Raw genomic sequence first — 22,200 nt, 5'->3', positions numbered from 1 at the left:
ATCACATGACTTAAATAGTTAAGTCATGATTAATGTGAAAAAAAAAATCAAAATGTACAATAAAAAATTTTTCTAGGTTTTTATATTCTTGTTAACAAAAGTGGGTAACATTTTAAACTAATAGAAATAGTTCAAATGAATTTTTGACGTCTAAAGCCGTCAATGGCAGTGAATGAGTTCAAGTGTGATTTACGAAATATTTTTACCTGTCTGAGGCTATAAAAAAAAAAAAAAGCTAAGTAATCAATATTCTGAGATCAATCAATAATCAATCAGTAATCAATATTTTATACTAAATGCTGCTCATTTCACAATCAATGATCACGAGGAGGATTCGGTTCATTGAGGACACCGTGTTCAAAGAAATCAGACAACAAGCCTCTTCAAAAAATAAATAAATAAGCGTGCAGGCTGCTGGGAAAAGAGCTTAAAAAGAAAGTAAATTTAACAACAAAAGGACATTTTTAGCAACTGAAAAAGCAAGCGTGATGCCTGTATTTTCCATCCGGGATCAACAGTGACTCAGCGCAATCATCACGGTTCCAACTAGAACAGCACTTAATGTAGTGGAGTTCACCACCAAGGCCCATCAGCCCTAATTAGGAGGACCAATAAGGACTATCATACAGTATATAGTAAGTAAAGTCAAATGTTGAAAAAAAAAAAAAAACTTTTTGCTACATCATAAAAATAATTACATTGTAATGAAACTGGTGGATGTAATGTCGCATTAACTCTTTGACTGCCAGACGTTTTCAGAAAAGGGATGCCGTGGGTGCCAGCCGATTTAAGCATTTTGACTGATCTTTCAAGGTCTACAGAAAATTATGTGTTTGGACTATGGAAACACACATACTACCAAATGAAAGATTGGACTCTCATCTTTCATCAGAAAAAAAAGTTTGTTTCTACCTTATTCCGTTTTTCAGTAATCAACAATAGAAAATGGTTAGTTTCACCTCTGTTTTGAAACAAACGTCTTTTAACGTCTTTGGCACTCCATAGGATTTTACTAAACGTTATTTAACGTTTTTGGCAGTCAAAGAGTTAAATGAAAACGGTCAGTGAAAATTTGAACATCAAATCTATAGCAGCACTATGATTCCACTATCATTCAAAATGTGTTCATTTTCCATACCTTTTGCAATTGATGGATCTCCTTCTGCTTGGCCTGCTCATGCTCCGTCTGCGGCCGCTGCTTCACCTCGACAGTCTCGTGCATATGCTGTCGAGACAAAACACAGAACTCAACTGTGATGCACTCGCAACCCGTCGACAACTTAGAGAACATCAATGAACCGAACGTGTTACCAGGTTATCAGTATACAGGAGCTGTGGTTATAAATACAACTAATTAATTACCAACAGTTTTTACACCGGATGTCCTTCCTGACACAACCCGCCCATTATCCATGAGTAGGCCATCCGCCTTGACCAGGATTTGAACCTCAATCTCCAGCAAAAGGCGGCAGTGTTACCCACGGAGCCATAACCAACAGCTCTCTAAAAAATTAATTTCTTAATTTACTTCAACTTCAGAACACAAATCTACCAGCTTCAACTCTTTAGCTCGCCCAAATCCGAATCTTCAACCCAATCTGCCGGGTCCCAAAAATCTGCTCAAAATCCACATCTGCCCAGTGAGTGGGTTCGGCAAACAACTCGGCATTTTTTTTTTGTGTAAAATAAGTTAGCAAAACATCTGGCGAGTTTGATATTGAAAGTAAACAAAAACAAATACTGTACAATAAATTACATCGGTATCAGTGACTCCTCCTGATTTGAGTACTCGTACTGGAATCAGTCTATGAAAAAAAGTGGCATTGAACATCCCTAGAAATAAATAATACAGAGTAGTTTAACCCAATTTGTTTGTTTAGTTTCTTTTTTTTTTTCAAAAATACACACTGCTGTGGAAAAAAAACACAACCTAATTTGGGTCAAAAATTGCACCGACCTGCTAACTTGGGTCAATTTTACCCAACATTGTGTTTTTTGGGTTAAATTGGTTTGTTTTGTACAGCAACCCAGAACACGAAATAATTCGCTAACCCAATTGTTTGTGTTGAAAATTGGGTTGTTTTGTACACAAAAATCCAGAAAGTTGGGTAGAATTGACCCAAGTTTTAGTGGGTCAGTCCAATTTAAGTTCCAATTTTGAGTTGTTTTGTACACAACAATCCAACTTTTGGGGTTGACAATTGGGATGTTTTGTACACAACAACCCAGAAAGTTGGATGGATTTGAACCAAATTACTGGGTTGGTTCAATTTGTGGTCCAACTTTGGGTTGTTTTGTACACAAACACCCAATCTTTAGGGTTGAAACTTGGGTTGTTTTTGTACACAACCTAGAACACAAAATAACCAGTTAACCCAACTTTTTGGGTTAAAAATGTAATTGTTTTGTACACAAAGGCCCAGAAAGTTGGGTAAAATTGACGCAAGTTAGTGGGTCAGCCCAATTTGCGGTTCAACTTTGGGTTGTTTTGTACACAACAACCCCATTTTTAGGGTTGAAAATTGGGTTGTTTTGTACACAAGAACCCAAAAAGTTTGGTAACCCCATTAGCAGGTTAGTCCAATTTTTTACCCAACATTTTTAAGAGCGCATGCCAAATAAACTATTTATTGTTAATTATTTTAGACAATTTATGAAGAAAAAATTTGACTTTTTTTTTTTTAACTCTTTGACTGCCAAAAACGTTAAATAACGTTTAGTAAAATCCTATGGAGGAGTGCCAAAGACGTTAAAAGACGTTTTTTTCAAAACAGAGGTGAAACTAACCATTTTCTACTGTTGATTACTGAAAAACGGAATAAGGTAGAAACAAACTTTTTTTTCTGATGAAAGATGAGAGTCCAATCTTTCATTTGGTAGTATGTGTGTTTCCATAGTCCAAACACATAATTTTCTGTGGACCTTGAAAGATCAGTCAAAAACGCTTAAATCGGCTGGCACCCACGGCATCCCTTTTCTGAAAACGTCTGGCAGTCAGAGAGTTAAGTATGATAAAATACACTGTTGAAGTGTAGAGCGTACCAGGCTTTATTTTGAAGGTGTCGAATTGAGAGGTCTCGTACATGTATGAATGTTCGCTACAAAGGAATAGCACAAACACAATCAAGGATTTAGGCTTGAACACTCTGTTGCATTTATAGTATTTCAATCACTTCCAAAATCAGTCATGCAAATCACATGGACCACATGCTCATATCTTTCCTTTTTCGAGCTAGCAGACTTAGCAATATTGGCCCACTTGCTAGTCATAACAGTAAAGTGTTTCTTTTCTACTTAAAAATGAAAAAAAGCAACGGAAGCCGTATTGTTCATCTTTTTTTTTTTTTTTCACTCACTCTCCAAAAGCCCTTTTCGCTCTGAGAGCGGCTCGGAGGTGCCCTAAACTGGCAAGCAGCCGCTTTGCATAATCGCAGAGAAGCTCGAAGCTACAGAGCGCTGGGTCTGCTGAGGTCCTGTCTACGAAGCCTTAGAGAAAATTTTGATTCTTTTTTTTTTTTAACCCTATATGATCTCATAGTCCTCTCTCTGTATATTCTGGTGTAATACAAAATAAGCAGGTTCTTGGTTCATCGATCGACGTGATCGTCGTGAGACAGATGCTTTTTGTGTCTGCTGTTTGATTAAAAGCAGCAGCTTTCCTGTCACTGACGTTTGCCAGCAGGACGGGATGTAACGCAAACAAAGAGCAAAGTAAATCACATTTGGCCTAATGTGGGAAAATTGTGTTTGAAAGGTCTTTCTGGTTTAGTAAATGGAACAACATATGATTATTGGACTGCCAGGAAGGCAACGCAGCTGTGACAATTCAATCCAATTCAAGAAGAATTAGCATGACTACGAGTGCTTGAGTTTCCTTCTTTACAAGAGAGGCAAAATTGTCCATGGCACTTAATTCATTCACTCCCAGCCATTTACACTGAAGCAACCCCCTTTGCTCCCGTCTGTTTTACTGGATTTTGACTGATTTTGCAAGGTCCACAGAATATTCTGTTCTATTGCTATAAAAACATGGAACCTATCAAAAGAAAGATGAGAGTCTCTTCTTTCATCAGGAAAAAAAAAGTATATTTCTATCCGTTTCCATTTTGCAGCAATGGGGTATATGCCACGGAGGAGGCGGGACTTCCGACTTTCACACATCAGCGCTGTTTCCGGATGCTGTTTGCGACGTGTGGTCCCAGTGCTTGCGCTTCCGCCCTTGTGCCCCTCGGTTGCGCGTTCCCGTCGACGGGTGCGAGCGTGTCTGTCTCAGTTGTCTGAAGTATTTCAGAGACGCCCTCCCGCTCGCGGCGCAGGGTTGGGCTCACAAATGTTGGAACACGGCCAGCAGTGGCCGGAAACAGCACTGATGTGTGAAACCCGGAAGTCGGAAGTCCATGGCATCTACCCCATTAGCATTAGAATATAGCTAAGTTGATAACTTACATTGATGTTTCTGCATTTGGCAATTTATTATTATATTATATTATTAGTATGGGATTTTTTTTTAATGGGCTTTAGGTGAACTGATGAATACACACACGCACGCACGCACACGCACATGCACATGCTCACCCACATACAAAATTTATATATATATATATATATATATATATATATATATATATATATATATATATATATATGTGTGTGTATATGTATATATATGTATATCTATTAAAAAAAAAAAGAATATAGCTAAGTTTCATCATTATTCACAAATCTGTTTAGAACAGTGGGTAAATGAGCTTTTTTGAACATTGATCGCTTTTGCTCTGCTGCCACCTGCTGGCCGTTTTTGTAATAACTACCATTTCTTCAACCTCTGCAGTTGAGAGGCTGCATCAAAGCCTTCTGTATGCGCTAGCATTAAAAACACAACAACAACGTATAAATACGTCTTTGGGACACAATATTTAAAACAGAACATATTTCTACGTTTTTGCATCGTTGTTTCGTAATAGATTTGAAAGCAATCAAGAGCAAAATGTCAGGTACACTTGGCAAAATATTGGAGTTTTTCCACACATTTCTAAAATAATTCTAAACCGCAGTATTCTTACTGCTACACTTATCATCCATGAGACATTTTAGAAAATCAATCATGTCATGTGTCCTTTGTTTCTCCATCCTCATCATCCACAGCTGTTTCCTCTAAACAGTTAGTTTGTCATTAAAATCAATACACAATGAGAAAGTGACAAAGCTTTTTTTTTTTACCCTAAAATGGAGCACGTAAGTTTTTTTTTGTTTGTTTGTTTTCCTCGAAAGGACACTTTGTTCTCTTATAATATCCTGGTAACTGACAATCGATATGTGTCGCAGGAAGGCAAGAGTTTGCAATGAAGCCGATTCTCATAGCATTGTGAAGAATTTTCTTACTATTTACAGCCTGGAGAAAACAGGCTTGCCATTAAAACCAGTGTCAACTCATGGCCTGATATACATAATGATAATCCACCGTGGTGGGATAGACCAGTGTTGTTAATTTTGTCGATGAGCACAGCCCAACGGCAAACTGCACCTCTGTGGGAGTGTTTACAACCAATTTAAGTCGCCATCAATCAAAGCGGCTCCTCTCATGTCCTTTACAAATGGCGCAACAAACAGACTCTGACATCTCTGTGTGGAAGAGACGATATATGCAGTTGACTAAAATCGCATTAGACGAACTGCGCCCGTATTTAGACCTGGTCTGAGCAGCCCTAACCTCGCACTGATTGTCTCTCTCACCGTGCCAGAACGCCCAGCATCAAATGCTTAATGACATTTTTTTGGTCATAAGTCTGATTATGAAATATGTGGCCCCCTCTCTGTGGCCCCTTTGTAGCCCCGGTGAAAAATTGTGGCCCCCGCAGCTCCATGACTTAGGTTGCCCATTCCACATCTCTGATCTACTGTGGTGTATTAAAGAGCCCAAGTTACAACATTTGTGACGTAAATTAGAGAAACGTGTCACCTTTAGAACCTGTTCCAGGTTCTCGACTTTGCCTTGAAGTTGGCTGCGCTGCTCTTGGGCCGCGTCTCTCTCTCGGCTCACCACGGCAAGCGTCTCTTTCAGCTGATCGAAGTTGGACTGTACCTACATCGTGAAAATGGTGATACATATGAATATGACTTTTTTTTCCCCCTTTCGTAGGCTCCTATTTACATTGAAAATTGTATCGCTCTACAGTAAGTGTAGTGTACTATTGTAAATAATTTAAAAATAAGTTACTATAGACAATAACTCATTCACTGCCATTGACGGGTATAGACGTCAGAAATTCATTTTAACTATTTCTATTAGTTTCACATTTTCCCCCACTTTAGTTAACAAGAGTATAAAAACCTAGATTTTTTTTATTGTACATTTAGAACATATATCAAATTTGTAAGTAATCGTGAGTTAACTAGTGAAGTCATGCGATTAACTCATTCACTGCTATTGACGACTATAGACGTCATAAATTAATTTTAACTATTTCTATTAGTTTCACATTTTCCCCCACTTTTGTTAACAAGAGTATAAAAACCTAGATTTTTTTAATTGTACATTTAGAACATATATAACATTTGTAATTAATCGTGAGTTAACTAGTGAAGTCATGCGATTAACTCATTCACTGCTATTGACGACTATAGACGTCATAAATTAATTTGAACTATTTCTATTAGTTTCACATTTTCCCCCACTTTTGTTAACAAGAGTATAAAAACCTAGATTTTTTTTATTGTACATTTAGAACATATATAACATTTGTAATTAATCGTGAGTTAACTAGTGAAGTCATGCGATTAACTCATTCACTGCTATTGACGACTATAGACGTCATAAATTAATTTGAACTATTTCTATTAGTTTCACATTTTTCCCCACTTTTGTTAACAAGAGTGTAAAAACCTAGATTTTTTTTTATTGTTCATTTAGAACATATATAAAATGTGTAATTAATCGTGAGTTAACTATTAACTAAGTCATGCGATTAATTAAAATTAAACATCGTAATCGTCTGATGCCCCTAATTTTTAATAATCTTTTCTTTTTTTCAAATTAGGGGCATCAGGCGATTAAAATTTTTTATTGTAATTAATCGCATGACTTCACTAGTTAACTCGTGATTAATGACAAATTTGATATCTGTTCTAAAAGTACAATAAAAAAAATCTAGGTTTTCATACTCTTGTCAACAAAAGTGGAAAATAATGAGAAACTAATAGAAATAATTCAAATGAATTTTTGACGTCTATAGCCGTCAATGGCAGTGAATGAGTTAATAATGAGACCACTTTTAGTAGAAATAGTTTAATAAAGAGATGACTAATGACATCAATAATGGTATCACATTACAGTATGGGCACCCCTGATAAAGGGTTTGTATTTTGCAAATGCAACTACAATATATTTTTTTTTAAATCTAATGACATTTTAACAATGAACTAAGATAATTGATGGCAACTAATAACCATCATGAAACCAATTAGGGTACCCTTAATGAAGTGATACTGAAATAATGAACTTGAAATCATTTCAATTTGATCATTTCTGTTCCTCTGTTGCATAATTCCCCTCTCTTGTGTGTTATTGATTAAATGAGAACTAGCATGTGACTAATACAGTGTCTGTCCCCGCCGAAAATCCACTTGTTCCAATTATTAAGGCAGGGAACAGCTTTAACTTTTGACTGCAGGGTTGATTGGGGGTTCACAGTCGGAGCAGGAATTCATCAGCACATTTCCATTTAGCCTTGATGAGAACACGCTGCTGATGTAAGCATTAAGTCTGCCTCCCTCCCTTCATCACGCCTTAAGCCACGAAGTTTTCTATAAATGCGGACTCGTCGGATGCGTCCCGACGCTGTCTGCCAATCATCTCATTAATTAAACGAGTGCATGAGCCCACAAAAGATAACGCCGTGTACTTGAAGTGCACAAAACTTGCAGGGAGAATTTGCTCATTGACTCTTTAAAGTTATCTCATAATAATTATGGAAAATTCTTTAAATGGGCATAATGAAACAGCTGTAATTATTTGAGCTGTTAAACTAATTAGACACGCAAGCCACATAATACCAATTTGCAGACTTTACCAATATTTTACAGTAGGTAAGTAATAATAATTAAAAAAAAAATATATATATATATATATATAGGGGTGTCAAAATAAGTGTGTTAATTTTGAGTTAATTTAAATTTCCTTTAATGCCACAAATTTTTTTAACGCGCGATTAATGATCGCCACTTACTTAGAACGCCTGGACAGGGTTGAATTCCAGTCGCAACGCAGCGTGTCCACGTCAGAATTTAGCAGTAATAAATTTAATAATAATGCATATATTTGTGCATACTGGGATCAAGTTGTATTGTGCAATTGAAAAAAATTCACAAGTAACTACAAATGCAATTGTGCCATCTAGTGGCAGTAAAATGACCTCAACACAAATCAATATCACACTCGTTTTTTACAGTACAGTACATCTTTTTAATTTTAACTCAATTTTATGGATTATTATGAATTGACTGTATCAATGACTAAAATATGCAGTCATATTTCTATTAGTTTAATATTAGTTTAATATTTTAATTCCAAGAGTATGAAAACATAGGAAAAAAATTGTATTGTACATTTTATTGTACATTTATAACAAATAAAATTTGCGAGTTAACTATTGAAGTCATGCATATATATATATATATATATATATATATATATATATATATATATATATATATATATATATATATATATATATATAAAACCTAATTAATAGAACAATTAATTAATCACGATTAATCGCATTTTTCTACTTCTACCATTTTCTACAAAGCTTGTAATAAATATTTAGTTGAGTAAAATCTTGTAATTAAAACAAACTCATCAAATAGACAAAGTATATTTAGTTACTTTCTTTGACACTTCAGTTCACTGCAGTTTTTATTCTGTAAAATACAACAAACTTACTCAACTTTACAGCCATGTTTCCTATATTCTTCTCATAGAACTATTGGGCTCTTTGCACAAATCCAATACTTCCTGAACTCAATACCACTCCTTCATTTCCTGTTTTTCATGAGTAGACAAATTGATTAATCCAGGTGTGCCTGGCCTCAGTAACCATGACAACAATGGCCAGACACACCTGGATTAATTAGTTTGTCCAATCATGAAAGATAGGAAACAAAGGAGTAGGTGTAACATTCAGGTAAGTAGAAGTCGAGCTGTGCAAAGAGCCCATTCTCAAAACTCATGTGAGATACTGTTTCCATCTTTAGGTGCTGCTGTTTCCATTAGCAACAGACTTCAAACAGGCTCAGCAACTAGAATTGTTACTACATTTGCTTTTTTTGTATTTAGCAGCATGTTGCTTTTGTGGTTAGCACATCTGCCTCACAGCTCTGAGATTCTGGGTTTGAATTTCAGCTTTTTCCTTGTGTGGAGTTTGCATGTTGTTCCTATGCTTGCCCCAGAGCAACAGATTAACGGCAACTGTGGAAGACTGTGATGCAAAGCTTCCATTCCCTTCTAAGCTTAGCTTAGCTTTCGCCTAATTGCTATGCTAAATACGCCTATTATTTTTTTTGCCAAGGGTCAGAGGGATTTTCCGCACTCTCCAGTCATGCAATCTGTCAGTTTGGCAGGGTGTCGACCCAGCTTTCTTTTCATGTGTGCGTGTCCACCTGGTTTGTGCACAGATGGAACCTTTTTTGCGGAACAAAACATGCAAGCCCTCGGATGGATGTCAAGTGCGACCACTTTGTGAAACACACCGCGGTAGCTGATCACAGACCATCACGGGTGGTCACCGGCTCGTCTTCATATAAATGAATATAAATAATCATTCATCACCTGGTCATATTTGGATGCCTTCAGGTGACGGCCAATCAGCTCGAGGTTGAGACGATTTTTCTCCTGCAAAGCAGCATGGAGCTTTGCTCTCTATGGAGGAAAAGGGGGGTGGGGGGGGGGGGCAAAAAAGTGTGCTGTCAGCATGGAACGTCCAACGACATACTGCAAGTTCTTCATAATGACGAGTCGACTAAATCACGAGCGCTCGCCACGCTGTGCGGCTGTCTTGACATGTATTATGTAAGCGGGCAGATGAGACTCAGGTTCCTTCTGCAGGCGAGCGCGCCTAAGCTTTTCTTTCAAATGAGGCCTTGACGACAAAATCCATGACTGGTTTGGAAAGAGGGAGCGAGAGGGAAACGATGGGGCGGGAAAAAGTGGTGAGGAGAGTGAGGGATGGTGGGTGAAGAGATTTGGTTGCTCGGATGTTTTTAAGAGAAATTGGAAAACTTGGAAAGGATTATAAAACAAGAAGAGCTCAAGAGATAAATGACATAGGCTACTGAGGAAAGAGTATTAGGGCATAAAATGTAAAGTCAGGAGGAAAAAAAAGTTGTAAAGTGACAGGAATAAAGTCGAAGTGTTACATTATGAATTTGAAATTTTCTGAGAAAAAAAGTCACGGCAAGATAATACATTTTTAAAAAGTATGACGATTATTTTTTGTCATAATATTGGATTTTATCCTTTTAATATTAACATAATTTTAAATATTCAAGTGTATTGTCATGTGCGAAATTTGAAAACAAAGAAATTCATAAAAACAGAAAATTAAGAAATTAGAGAAAAAAAATAATCCTATTAAATAAGAAATGTATTCTCATGATTAGGGATGTTCGCTAACACTTTTTTCAGTACACAACTCGAGTAGTCACCGATACCAGTACCGATACCACTAGTACTTTTGACATACCCACAAAAACAATGACAGATAATTAAAAAAAAAATGAGACCTATACATCCCAATATAGTATTTTCCTCAAAATTGCATGAAATTAATGTCAATTTCCTATTCTTCTAATTTCTAATTTTTAGTTCCTGATCGTAAAACGGCCACAAGAAGGCAATACTGGTATCGGCAGCTGTCTCAATTACGATACGTTGAAATAAGGCCTGGTATCGGCCCATCCCTACTAATATTATTAGATATATTTTTTAACATTATTGTTGTATACTTGAATTATAAGGTAAATTAAAAGTACAAATGAGTACTTTGATATTTGGTTGGATTCCTTTCTGTCTTCACTCTGCACTGCTAACATTCATAGCCACAAGTTGTCATGCCGCCGGTGCTGCAGGTACTCAAGCATTACATAATTACGCCAGACTCAAACTAGGGCAATGCTCTCCTCCCGTCACAGCTCGGAGCACCGCAGAGTGATTTCAATGTGACTGTCCGGTCATGTCCCGGCGCGGTTAAAACGACTTCTTGCAGGTTAAACAGACTACAAAAACGACGACTCACCACGCAATAGGAAAAATAGTCCTTGGCTAACACGATGGTTCCTGACAATAATTAAAATGCTGAATAATGCATTTACTTCCAGAATTAGCTTTGTGAAACACGGGGACAACAGGGGAGACAGAAACTTGCATGTGAAGAATAAAGCGATTCATAAACTGTGTCCTCTAAATATGAAACGTGTTACATTTCATGGACGTTTCTCAGCTTCTGTACACACATAAAAAAAACAATAATCAATATAAACACCAGCCTTGTAAGAAAATAAATGAGATATAGGAACGGCTCATCCATCTCTCAGCGTGTAGGGCAGAGAGACAACCAGAAAGCGGACAAGGACAGCGAGACATGCTGAGCGACTTCGCCTTCTCTTATTGCGCAACGCCGCCCGCACGAAATCTCTGCCGAGTAAAAGCAAAGCACGCCGAAACCACACCTCACTCTAACAACAGCCAATATTGCTCTTGTTCGTTTAGCCGCTAATTAGCCGATCTCTGCTAATGTCCCAAGACGTATGGGGGAACCTTGATGCAGTCAGATGGGATGTAAAGACAATAAAATGGAAGAAAGAAAGGAAGGGTTCTTTTTATAGGCCTCGGGAATAGCGTATGTCTGTCCTCTCGTTCCCATTTCCAGTGAATCACACGTTCACAGCTCGGCTTAACACCCTAGAACATCTTGTAAACACATCACTGCGCTGCAAAGCTGAAGGACATACACTGGACAAAATGCCAGTTGGAGCTATAATTAAAACACAGACGCACAAATACACAGAATGATGTGGTTTGCATGTATTAAATAGTTGTTAATGGCATGTAGCACTTAGAAATTAACTCATTCACTGCCATAAATTCATTAAAAAAAAAGATTATTAAAATTAGGGTCATATCTTTCTTTATTGTAATTAATCGCATGACTTTATTAGTTAACTCACGATTAATCACCAATTTTTTATCTGTTCTAAATGTGCAATAAAAAAATTCTAGCCTTTCATACTCTTGTTAGCAAAAGTGGAAAAAAATGTTAAACTAATAGAAATAGTACAAATGAATTTTTGACGTCAATAGCCGTCAATGGCAGTGAATGATTTAATTATTAGTAATGAATTATTTAATAATTAATTATTTCATTCCAATTAGCATAAATCTAACCATTAAGACCAAAACATTTCTGTGTAAATAATTTGATAGTTTAATACATATTATTACTTCAGTTTTTTTTTTTTTTATTGTTTTTTGTATTCGATTAAACGTGTAAAGGAAAAGGAACTGTAGATCGATCCCACGCTCGATACTAACTAAATCTGAAACCCCTGTCGTGCAGAAAACTCTCAGGGAAGCTCAGCATGAAAACATCTTTATCCAGCATCCTCCAACCAGTCATTACTCTGACACTTGCATACTACATGTAGAATTGAGACGACACCCTATTCTTTGCTGTCGGCATGACTTGATTTATTTACGGACCAATTAATGTTTTCACACTGCAGCTGTGAAACTAAAGGGAATTAATTGCAACATTTGAATGAACAAGATCATGGATTCGTGTAAATTGGAAACCAGTGAGTGTAATTACAACATAACCAAAACAATAACTGAGTACATCCAGGAATAAAATAAACCAGAGCCACCAAATTGGAGAAATGTCATTTGGTATCCATCCCACAAGGCAAAATAGATTGAAATGTCAATTAAGACATAAATAGACATCCACAAACGGAGGCCATATTGCTTGTAATTGCTTCCACCAATGTACCTATGTTCACGGTGTGCACTTTTGCGGTCGCAGATGGAGCCAGAAACATAACTCAGTCCTAATCACTGCAGCAGCATCGTCTTCGCTCGTTTCTAATGACGCTATGGCGCATAATGTGACAACTCTGCAAGCCATTATTCCCAATGAGCTGCGTAAAGCCAGTCAGACACTTAACACACAAAAGCACCAAGCGGTTTTGGTTGACTTTGCAACAGTAAACCTAGATCTGTCTTGCGTATGGCTTTTCTTGCTGTCGTTTATCAGTCAGTCATAATTTTTGATCAATACCTAACATTAAACTTCAGCTCTGTAGTTGCTGTTAATTTATACCTGAAGTGCCTATTTATTTAGAACCGGCATTGCTTGAAACTTCAAGGCAAAAGCAGGCACCCCATATCTCAGCATGCAAAAAAAAACAAGCAATGTTTGTGATTTTATCATTTGAAATTGCAAAGTGATAAATTATTAATTTGCTATCTCAATGGCCTAATGTGATCTGCGTTGTGAAATCAATTCATCTCGATAGTTTAAACACAGTCTTAATGGAGATGTTGACTGCAACCCCTCGCGTTGTACATCCTTCCTTTCTGCAAATGATCGCACCGCGACGGGTTTAACACATGAACGCGATTAGTGCGTTGCGCCACATGGTGGATTTTAAACCGGATCTATCTGCGCGCCAACACCATAATGTCATGGATAGATAATTCATCAATGGTGATTTTACTTGAGCCTATACCACTAATGTGTCTCCACAGGTGCTCATGAATTAAACATTAATGAGGGGTTAATCCAACTTGGAATGCAGCACAAGGGATTGTGTGTGCAAGTGTAAATAAACAGAATGTGTGTGTAAAAATAAATACTGTGTATGTTTAACATTTACATATATACTAAGGGTGTCAGGCGATTGTAATCGTAATTAATTGCATGACTTCAATAGTTAACTCACAATTAATCGAAAATTGAATGAACAATAAAATATTTCTTTCAAAGTTTTCATCCTCTTGTTAATGTAAAAGTGGGGAAACAAACTAATAGAAATATGGATGCATCTTTTAGTCATCGATACAGTAGTTTCATAATTCAAAAATTGAGTTAAAAAGATGCACTGTACTGTAAAAAAAGTGTGATATTGATTTGTGTTGAGGTCATTTTTCTGCCACTAGATGGCACAATTGCCTTTGTAGGACATTGATGACAGCGCAGTGCATTTTTCTTTTCATATTCAAAGCTATCTAATCTTTAACATGACATAACTTGTGAAATTCTGCACATTTTTAAAATTGTAAAATGCAACTTGACCCCGGTCTCCACAAATATATGCATTATTATTATTACATTTATTACCGTTAAATTTGGAAGTGGACGTGTCTGCTGCGTTGCGACTGGAATTCTCCCAGTACAGGCTTTCCAAGTAAGAGCGGTCATTAATTGTGCGTTAAAAAATGTGTGGCGTTAAAGAAACTTTAAATTAACTCTATAAATTATATTATATATATATATATATATATATAAATTATTGAAATGAAAAATGAAATGAACTTAAAAATCAACGCACTAATATATACATATACACATACGTATACAGTATACTTGTACTGTGTATATACACATACACTCTTAAAACTGCTGGGTCAAAAATAACCCAATATCGGTAAAAAATTGAGCTAAAAAAAAAAAATAATAAAATAAAAAATAAAAAATAAAAAATAAAAAATAAAAAATAAATAAAAAATAAATACATTGAGCCGACTCGCTACATAAAATATTTTCTCTCTCTTCCTAAACAAAATGATTGAGAAACATTGATCTACATACATGCATATATAGGCACACACATTCGTTACTGACTGTCTCAAGACATACTGAATTGCAAAGACGCAGATGGCAGCGAGTAATGTCATTACAGTGAGGCGTGGATTGTACGTGGGTGTGTGTGTGTGTGTGTGTATGTGCATGAATGGGTTGCATAACAATCATCTGCTGGCATCAATTTGCCTTGAGCTCTTTTGTGTACAATTGCAGAAACACTCTAACAAGTTATCATACAGTACATACTGTCTCATGCACTTATAGAAGAAGCAAGGGAAGCAGATGAAGGGTGCAAGGGCATAGGCATCATTTTAGAAGCGGAGGGGGCGGAGCAAATTAATCAGTTGTTCTTTCGCAATCAACTGCTTTAACTTAGTTGTTCCACTCAATATCTCAATAATGTTGTCCATATATGGTGTTCCTATTTCCATTTGCCTTTTGGGGAAAAAATCCCTTAAACATACTCCGTATGAGATAAAAACAGGAGTCAAATCCAAAGACGCCTTTGGGATATTTATTTTTGCAGTCACACTTGCTTTTTGCATGCTCTTCTTTTCTACACGTCCGAGAGCGTGTGAAATGCGAATCTGAGACAAATCAGTTTTATGGGTTAAAAGGTGACAAGAGGAGTGGCAGCGAGAGGCCGGGCGCCGGCGTCAAGAGAGATTAACTTCTCCACCACATCGTCATTCGCCTCACTCTTCTTCAGCATCCCCAGTGAGTCATCCTCAGCTCACTTCCTGGAACATTTGTCAGTGCGCTATTCATTTTTTCCTTTAATCCTCCGCTGCTATGGTCACATGATTAGATTTTCTCCTGTTTGGCATTTCATTCTCTTGATTCTCTTTTACGCTTATTGTTTCGTCTAATGACAAATTTCAGCGATTCCTTTGCGGGAGCATCTTGGTGATCCAGACTGATTAATTGTGGCTTCTTCTGGTGTGTGCAACGTGACCACCGCGGGGCAGTATTAGACGAATTTACAGCTACTGTAAGGAACAGCTTGATGTGGCAATACTAGTTTTTCCACAGAGGATAAAGAATTTATGCATGTGAGTATTGTTATATTGTCTGTCCAAATGTTTCAATATTTGTTTCTTAAAGTCTTATAGTACACCACATAGAGTTTTGAATTACGGTAGTCCCTCGCGGTTCACTTATTGCGGATTCACTCTTTTTGATGAAAATAAGCGTTATTATTCACACTCATAGACAGAAAGTATAATAAAACGGAATTCACGGCATTCCTGCCTGATAATTCAACGTGAAGGCGGCGTTATTTTGTCGGGAACGCTCACAAACCGGAAGTGCGTTGGCGGAAACCGGAAAAACGTAATCAAAGACGAGAAGTATGTTTACAGTAATTTACTTTTCCTTTAAAAATACATAAAATTAGTAATTATCCATCCAAACAATTAGTAAACTTTTTTTAATGATAAAAATATTTTTAACCGTATTATTTAAAGCCTTATTCATATTGAAAAATCCTTAAACGGCAACACAATAAGTGAACTGTACAGTATGGCCTTAAAAAAAAGGGGGGGTGCCTTATGCATAACAAACCCACCCTTCTAAACACTTAACTTAGTACATTTAATCAGAAAAAAATTGCAAACAAATATATATATATATATAGTTTTTGTAACAACAAAAAACAGTTTTTTGCAGATTGCTTTTTTCTTAAGTGTCCCAAAGACGTATTCATATGTTTTTTTATGTTTGTTTGTTTTTTATGCTAGAGCTTTGATGCAGCCTCTCAACTACAGAGAACGGTTGAAGAAACGGTAGTTATTACAAAAACAGCCAGCAGGTGGCAGCAGAGTAAAAGAGATCAACCAGGCCATGTTGAAAAATGCTCATTTACCAACAGTTCTAAGCTATATTCTAATGCTAATTGCTGTAAAACTTCTTTCCTCATGAAAGAAGAGACTCTAAACTTTCTTTTGGTAGGTTTCATGTTTTTATAGCAATAGAACGCAATATTCCGTGGGCCTTGCTAAATTAGTCCAAATCCAGTAAAACAGCCGGGAGCGAAGAGGGTTGGCTTCAGTGAAAATGGCTGGGAGTGAATGAGTTAAGCTAAGGTGTATAGTTTGACAGTAAACCAGCATTATTATGTTGAAGCCTTCTTATTGACACACTGTTCACCATTAGTTCCAGATCACGTGTAAAGAGGCCATGAAACGCGTGCATAATAACTGAGCCGACATGCGACATGTACACACGCCGCAGCTAAACTGCATGTGGAGCAACTTGAGGCTAAAACGTCGACCTCTCGAGAATACAAATGCCTCCCGGGGACTATGAGGGCACGGCAGTATGTATATTGACGTGCGTGTGATGTATGTAATGGATGAAGACTATGGAAGCAGTCAATGTGTGTGAAAGTGCGATACAAAGTCTCCAGTCACATTGATGACAAAACACTTTTGATGTGAACAGGACCTCGCGTTTCCCCTGAGCCGCACAAAGCACATCGCAGGGCGGGGAAATAAGTTCGGAGGAAGATCAGTGTGATGCTAATGAGGAGCCCAAAAGCTGGTTAGGGATTACACGTGCTTGGGTGGACCTTCATGCGTGCTCAAAGAATGCTTGGATGACTCGGATGGGCTCCCACGCTCAGCGCGCACACACACCGACAGACGCGTGCAATCCGGCATCTCAATGATCGAGCGCGCACAAAAAAAATCTGCAGGCCACTTTACACAAGACTGTGCGGGTTCACATAGAGAGCCACAATCTACAAACACACTCGCATGACCCCAATTTTCTGCAAAACATACAACAAGTATTCACGGGCGCTAAATAATTTACGGCTGACCCCGTTGCACAGTTGCTAAAATGCACAGCCTGCTAGAAATGCACACAAAGCATCCGAGCATGTTTTTTTTTTTTTTTTAGTCAATGCTTTCCTGCAATCTGGATCCACACAGGCGAGTTTATTTATCTTAGACAGCAGCCGTTTGTATATCAGCAGACAAGAACAAACAGAAACAAGTCTGTAATACTAAGCAGAAGAAAACAAGCATTTCATCCGTGCTTTCAAATAGGGTCCAACCGATATGGCGGCTTTTTGCAGAATAAAGTTCTGATAAGTGATTAATCGGACGATTCATTAAAAAATATGGATATTGAATAAGCTAAGTTATTTTTTATACTACACAATTATAGGCAGAAGATTTGGCTTTTTTACATTACCCTACTTTGCTTGAGTATTGAGAAAAATCGGCAAAAAACGGCCGATTTCTGGTGGGCGGGATTGTATTTCATTATTTTTGTCTCATATTGTCATGTATAACAAATAAAAATAAACAAAGCAGCAAAAATTTATTATAAAATGTACAGTAATTAAAAAAAAAAAAAGAAGCTAATATCAGCCGTCCGATCAATTGGTAAGGCTTTATTTAAAACCCCCAAAAAATCGCCCGACGACCTAATTTTAATAATCTTTTCTTCTTTTTTTTTTTAAAATAATCTTTTTTCAAAAAGCGAAAAAAATAATTAAAATTAGGGCCTCATGCCATTAAAAATTTTAATCGCCTAATGACCTAATTTTTAGCAATCTTTTCTTTTTTTTAAATAATCTTTTTTCAAAAAAAGAAAAAAAATATTAAAAATTAGGGCGTCAGGCGATTAAAAATTTGAATGGCATGAGGCCCTAATTTTAAAAAATATTTTCTCTTTTTTTTTTTAATAATCTTTTTTCAAATTTTATATCCGGTCTAAATGTACAATATTTTTTTCTAATAGAAATAGTTCAAATGAATTTTTGACGTCTATAGCCGTCAATGGCAGTGAATGAGTTAAAGAGTTGTAATTTGTGTCGTTAAAGGCAAAGCTATGTTACACAGAATTTCATTTTTTTATGTTAGGAATTATAAAGCTTGAAGCCTCTTTTTTTTTTATATAAAAAAAAAAAAGTTCACTATTCTGTTGTTGTGTCTGAAATTTTGTTTGACTTTGATTTATTTTTGACAGAAGAAATATATAAACAAAGATGTTGGCAAAAGGCTGCGACACAAAATGTGGATAAGACATCATCCAGGCAGGCTCAGGTGTTGAAGTCCCAGCGGCTCGGAGCAAATAGGTGAGAGTTACAGCAGAACAAGAGCTGTCATGTCACCTGAGCAGACTGCGCAGTGTGACTTTGTGAACCTTCCCCTCAATAGACGCCCTTTGAGCACTGTTCACGCCACTAAAGCCTCCCACTGCAGATGCTATCAAGAAAGACCGAGTGGCAAGACGAGTGCGAGTGAAACAAAAGCGACTGTGAAGAAACAGCAAAGTGGGAGAAAAATTTTAAATTACCAGGGGACACCCTGATTAGTGATGTGGAATGAACAGATCTTCTATCAGCATGTGTCTTCCCTAAAGGGCTCCTCTCGCCTGGCGTGGGGAGACATTATGTAGCAAAACAAAAACAAGAAAAGTTAGACGAGGGCACTTTGAGCTGTGGCGGGATGCTGTGCCAAAGAGATCATATAACGTCAGGCTCGCTGAGGCTTTGAGTGATCCACGGGAGTCTCCTCACTTTGAATTGATTCTTTGTAAGATGACGAGGCTGTAAGTCCAGAGAATCCCTTACATTTGTAGCCATCCCTTTTATAGAGTGCCCGTCCTAATTAGGGTCGCGGGTGAACTGGTGCACCCTGGACTGGTCGCCAGCGAAACGTAGGGAACATAAACCAAGTTGAGGTGTTGGGTACTACTCGTGGTACGCCAAAGAATCATTGAATTAAAATGAAATAAAATCAAGTCCTGGTCCACATGTGACTTTTTTTTTTTTTTTTTTTGCCTTTCTCTCCGTAACGTGTGTGAACTCGCGGCTGACGATGAGGCGCTCTAAAGCAGCCACACCAACGCAAAGTCCGGATCCACAGCATTGGTTATAATAGTTAATGAAAACTAAAGCAATAACTACACCAATTAAAATGTAATTAACTTAACTGGGGGGACTTTATTTAACTAAATTTCGTTAATGAAATAAAATAAAAATGAAACTTTTTTTTAATAAAATAAAATAAAAACGAACTGTTTTTTAAATTAAATTAAATAAAAACTGAAACTACATTTTACCTTAATACTAAATATAAATATAGTAAAAAAAAAAAAAAGTCCTTCATTTTGGTCTTTGTCAATTTCATACACAAGCTTCCAGGTTATATATTGGATGGATGGATGGAGTAGATTAAATCAAATGAAACTTTATTTATAAAGCGCCTTTTATACATTAATATGCAAGTGCTGAACAATTAAAACATAGGTGTCAAACTCCGGTCCTCGAGGGGCCGGAGTCCTGCAGGTTTTGGATGTTTCCCTTCTCCAACACAGCTGATACATGATCAGCTCAATCAGCAAGCTCTGCATAAGCCTGATAACGATCCTGCTGATTGGAATCAGCTTGTGTTGGAAGAGGGAAAACCGGCAAAACTTGCAGGACTGCAGCCCTCGAGGACCGGAGTTTGACACCTATGAATCAAAACATCCTTAGTACAATAAAGATAGATAGATAGATAGATAGATAGATAGATAGATAGATAGATAGATAGATAGATAGATAGATAGATAGATAGATAGATAGATAGATAGTGGAAGCTAATAAAAACAAAAAAAAAAAAACTATATTTATAACTATAAAATTAATTATTTTCAAAAAAATCTATTTAAAAAAACTAACAATAGTGAGAAACCCAAAACTATTACAACCCTTTTCTCTCTGTGATGTGTGCATACACACAGCCGACAACGAGGCGCTCTAAACTAGCCACGGACGATTAATTTTTAAGGTGTAGATATAGCTAGCTAGCTAACTAGCAAATTACACCGTGCTGCCAGTTACATTTATGAAGGATATTATGTGATCTGAGTTCAAGTAGATCACCTGCATATCAAGCACGCTGCCCCATTTCAATTTTATTACAGACTTTCATCCGACATCCACTCTCTTTCGGCCCCGCCCGCTTCCGTTTTTCCTCCCGCAGTGCTCCATCTCCCCTTTAAATATGTCTTGTGTGCATGTTGAAAAGCTGCCAGGAAACACGAGGAGGAAAAGTTGCTTCAATTTCATTCCCATCCGCGCTCTTCCCGCCGGCTAAATGGCGTCGACACTTATGGCGTGTACGCTTCGCAATCAATACGGCGCTCGCTCGTCTTCGGGCTCAACTACGGGAGCTTCACATGTTGCATGAACGCACACGCAAAAGAGGGGTTGGGTAAGGGGAGGGCGAGGTGAAGGGGTTGCTATAGAGACGGTTCTCTTGCAGGTATCTGGATGACAGAAAGCAACATTTAACATATCTGATGCTCTTTTTTTGTGGTCCAAATTCCAGCATTCCACAAATTGCACAAGGCCTGCTCATGATACGGGATTCCATTCCAGTCCTGTTGGTGTCATTACAAAATGCTAACTTGTGCTAACTGTTATTTCACCACAGGTGCATCTGTTGAAGCAGGCGGATCATTGGCGCCACTTGGACCCAATCCAGCAGAATATAAAATATTACAAAAATTCCTCACAGATTAGTTAATGTACGTTAATGCTAAACTCTAAAAAAAAAAAAAAACAGTTGGCTGTCAGTAGGGGTGTTTTTAAAAATCGATTCGGCAATATATCGCGATTGTTGTATCGATTTGTATTGTTTGTTAAATAAAAGGGCTCAGTTATAAGACTGAAGTACATTTTCATACAAATCTCACAGTGTAAATGTACACGTTGACTGATTAGTATTTTCTAAATTTGAGGTTTTTTTTTTTTTAAATCGCAATAATTGATTTATAGATTATCGGGATTAATCGAATCGTGACACGGATGGAATCGCAAACTATTAGGCAAATTTACACCCCAAGATGTCAGCATAGATAACCCAATATGGTTCAAAAAGGTGCCAACACAACTTTTTGGGTTACATTTTGCCCCACATTGGGTTATTTTGACCCAACTGTTTTTAGAGTGTTTCTCATACTGCTTTGCTATTCGTCATCATAAAGGGACATTATAACGCTGAATTGTCTTTCCTATAGATCGACAGCTGTAGACAAAAAAAAAAAAAAGAAGAAGCCATGAGCGAAGTATTTGTCATTCCCACGAATGTGCAGCGAGAGCATACAGTACAAGTGTGCATGTGTGTAAATAATAGAGTGAAAATGTGTGGGTGTGTGTATGAAAAAAAAGACGGGATGTGGAATGTTGCTTATGTGTGCTAGCGCAACTGCAACTGGACTGCTGTTTGACGGTAACGCCGTTTTTCAAATCTATCATATTCGCTCCTTTGAGCCCTCTGGACAACCACGTTTTGATGACAAACCACAAGGCGAAGAAAAATGACGCAAGAGGAACCTTGGG

At 37.2% G+C, this 22,200-nt stretch overlaps 1 protein-coding gene across 14 annotated transcripts in view; it reads right to left on the bottom strand.

Annotated features, from left to right (window-relative positions):
• rimbp2a (RIMS binding protein 2a) overlaps positions 1-22,200 on the bottom strand; it is a 65,945-nt gene that overhangs the window by 28,214 nt on the left and 15,531 nt on the right. For all 14 annotated transcript variants that reach the window (XR_013288119.1, XM_077542456.1, XM_077542462.1 and 11 more), the window contains 3 exons: positions 9,827-9,916; positions 5,960-6,082; positions 1,139-1,225 (listed from right to left, as the gene is read on the bottom strand). Coding sequence is in view for 13 of the 14 variants with exons in the window: in XM_077542456.1 (XP_077398582.1) it covers positions 1,139-1,225; positions 5,960-6,082; positions 9,827-9,916 (300 nt within the window). In the remaining variant the exon portion in view is untranslated. The remainder of the gene's footprint in view (positions 1-1,138; positions 1,226-5,959; positions 6,083-9,826; positions 9,917-22,200) is intronic.

This window comes from Vanacampus margaritifer, chromosome 14 (genome assembly GCF_051991255.1).
Source record: "Vanacampus margaritifer isolate UIUO_Vmar chromosome 14, RoL_Vmar_1.0, whole genome shotgun sequence".
NCBI classification, from domain to species: domain Eukaryota; kingdom Metazoa; phylum Chordata; class Actinopteri; order Syngnathiformes; family Syngnathidae; genus Vanacampus; species Vanacampus margaritifer.
This window is presented reverse-complemented; position numbering and strand designations above follow the sequence as displayed.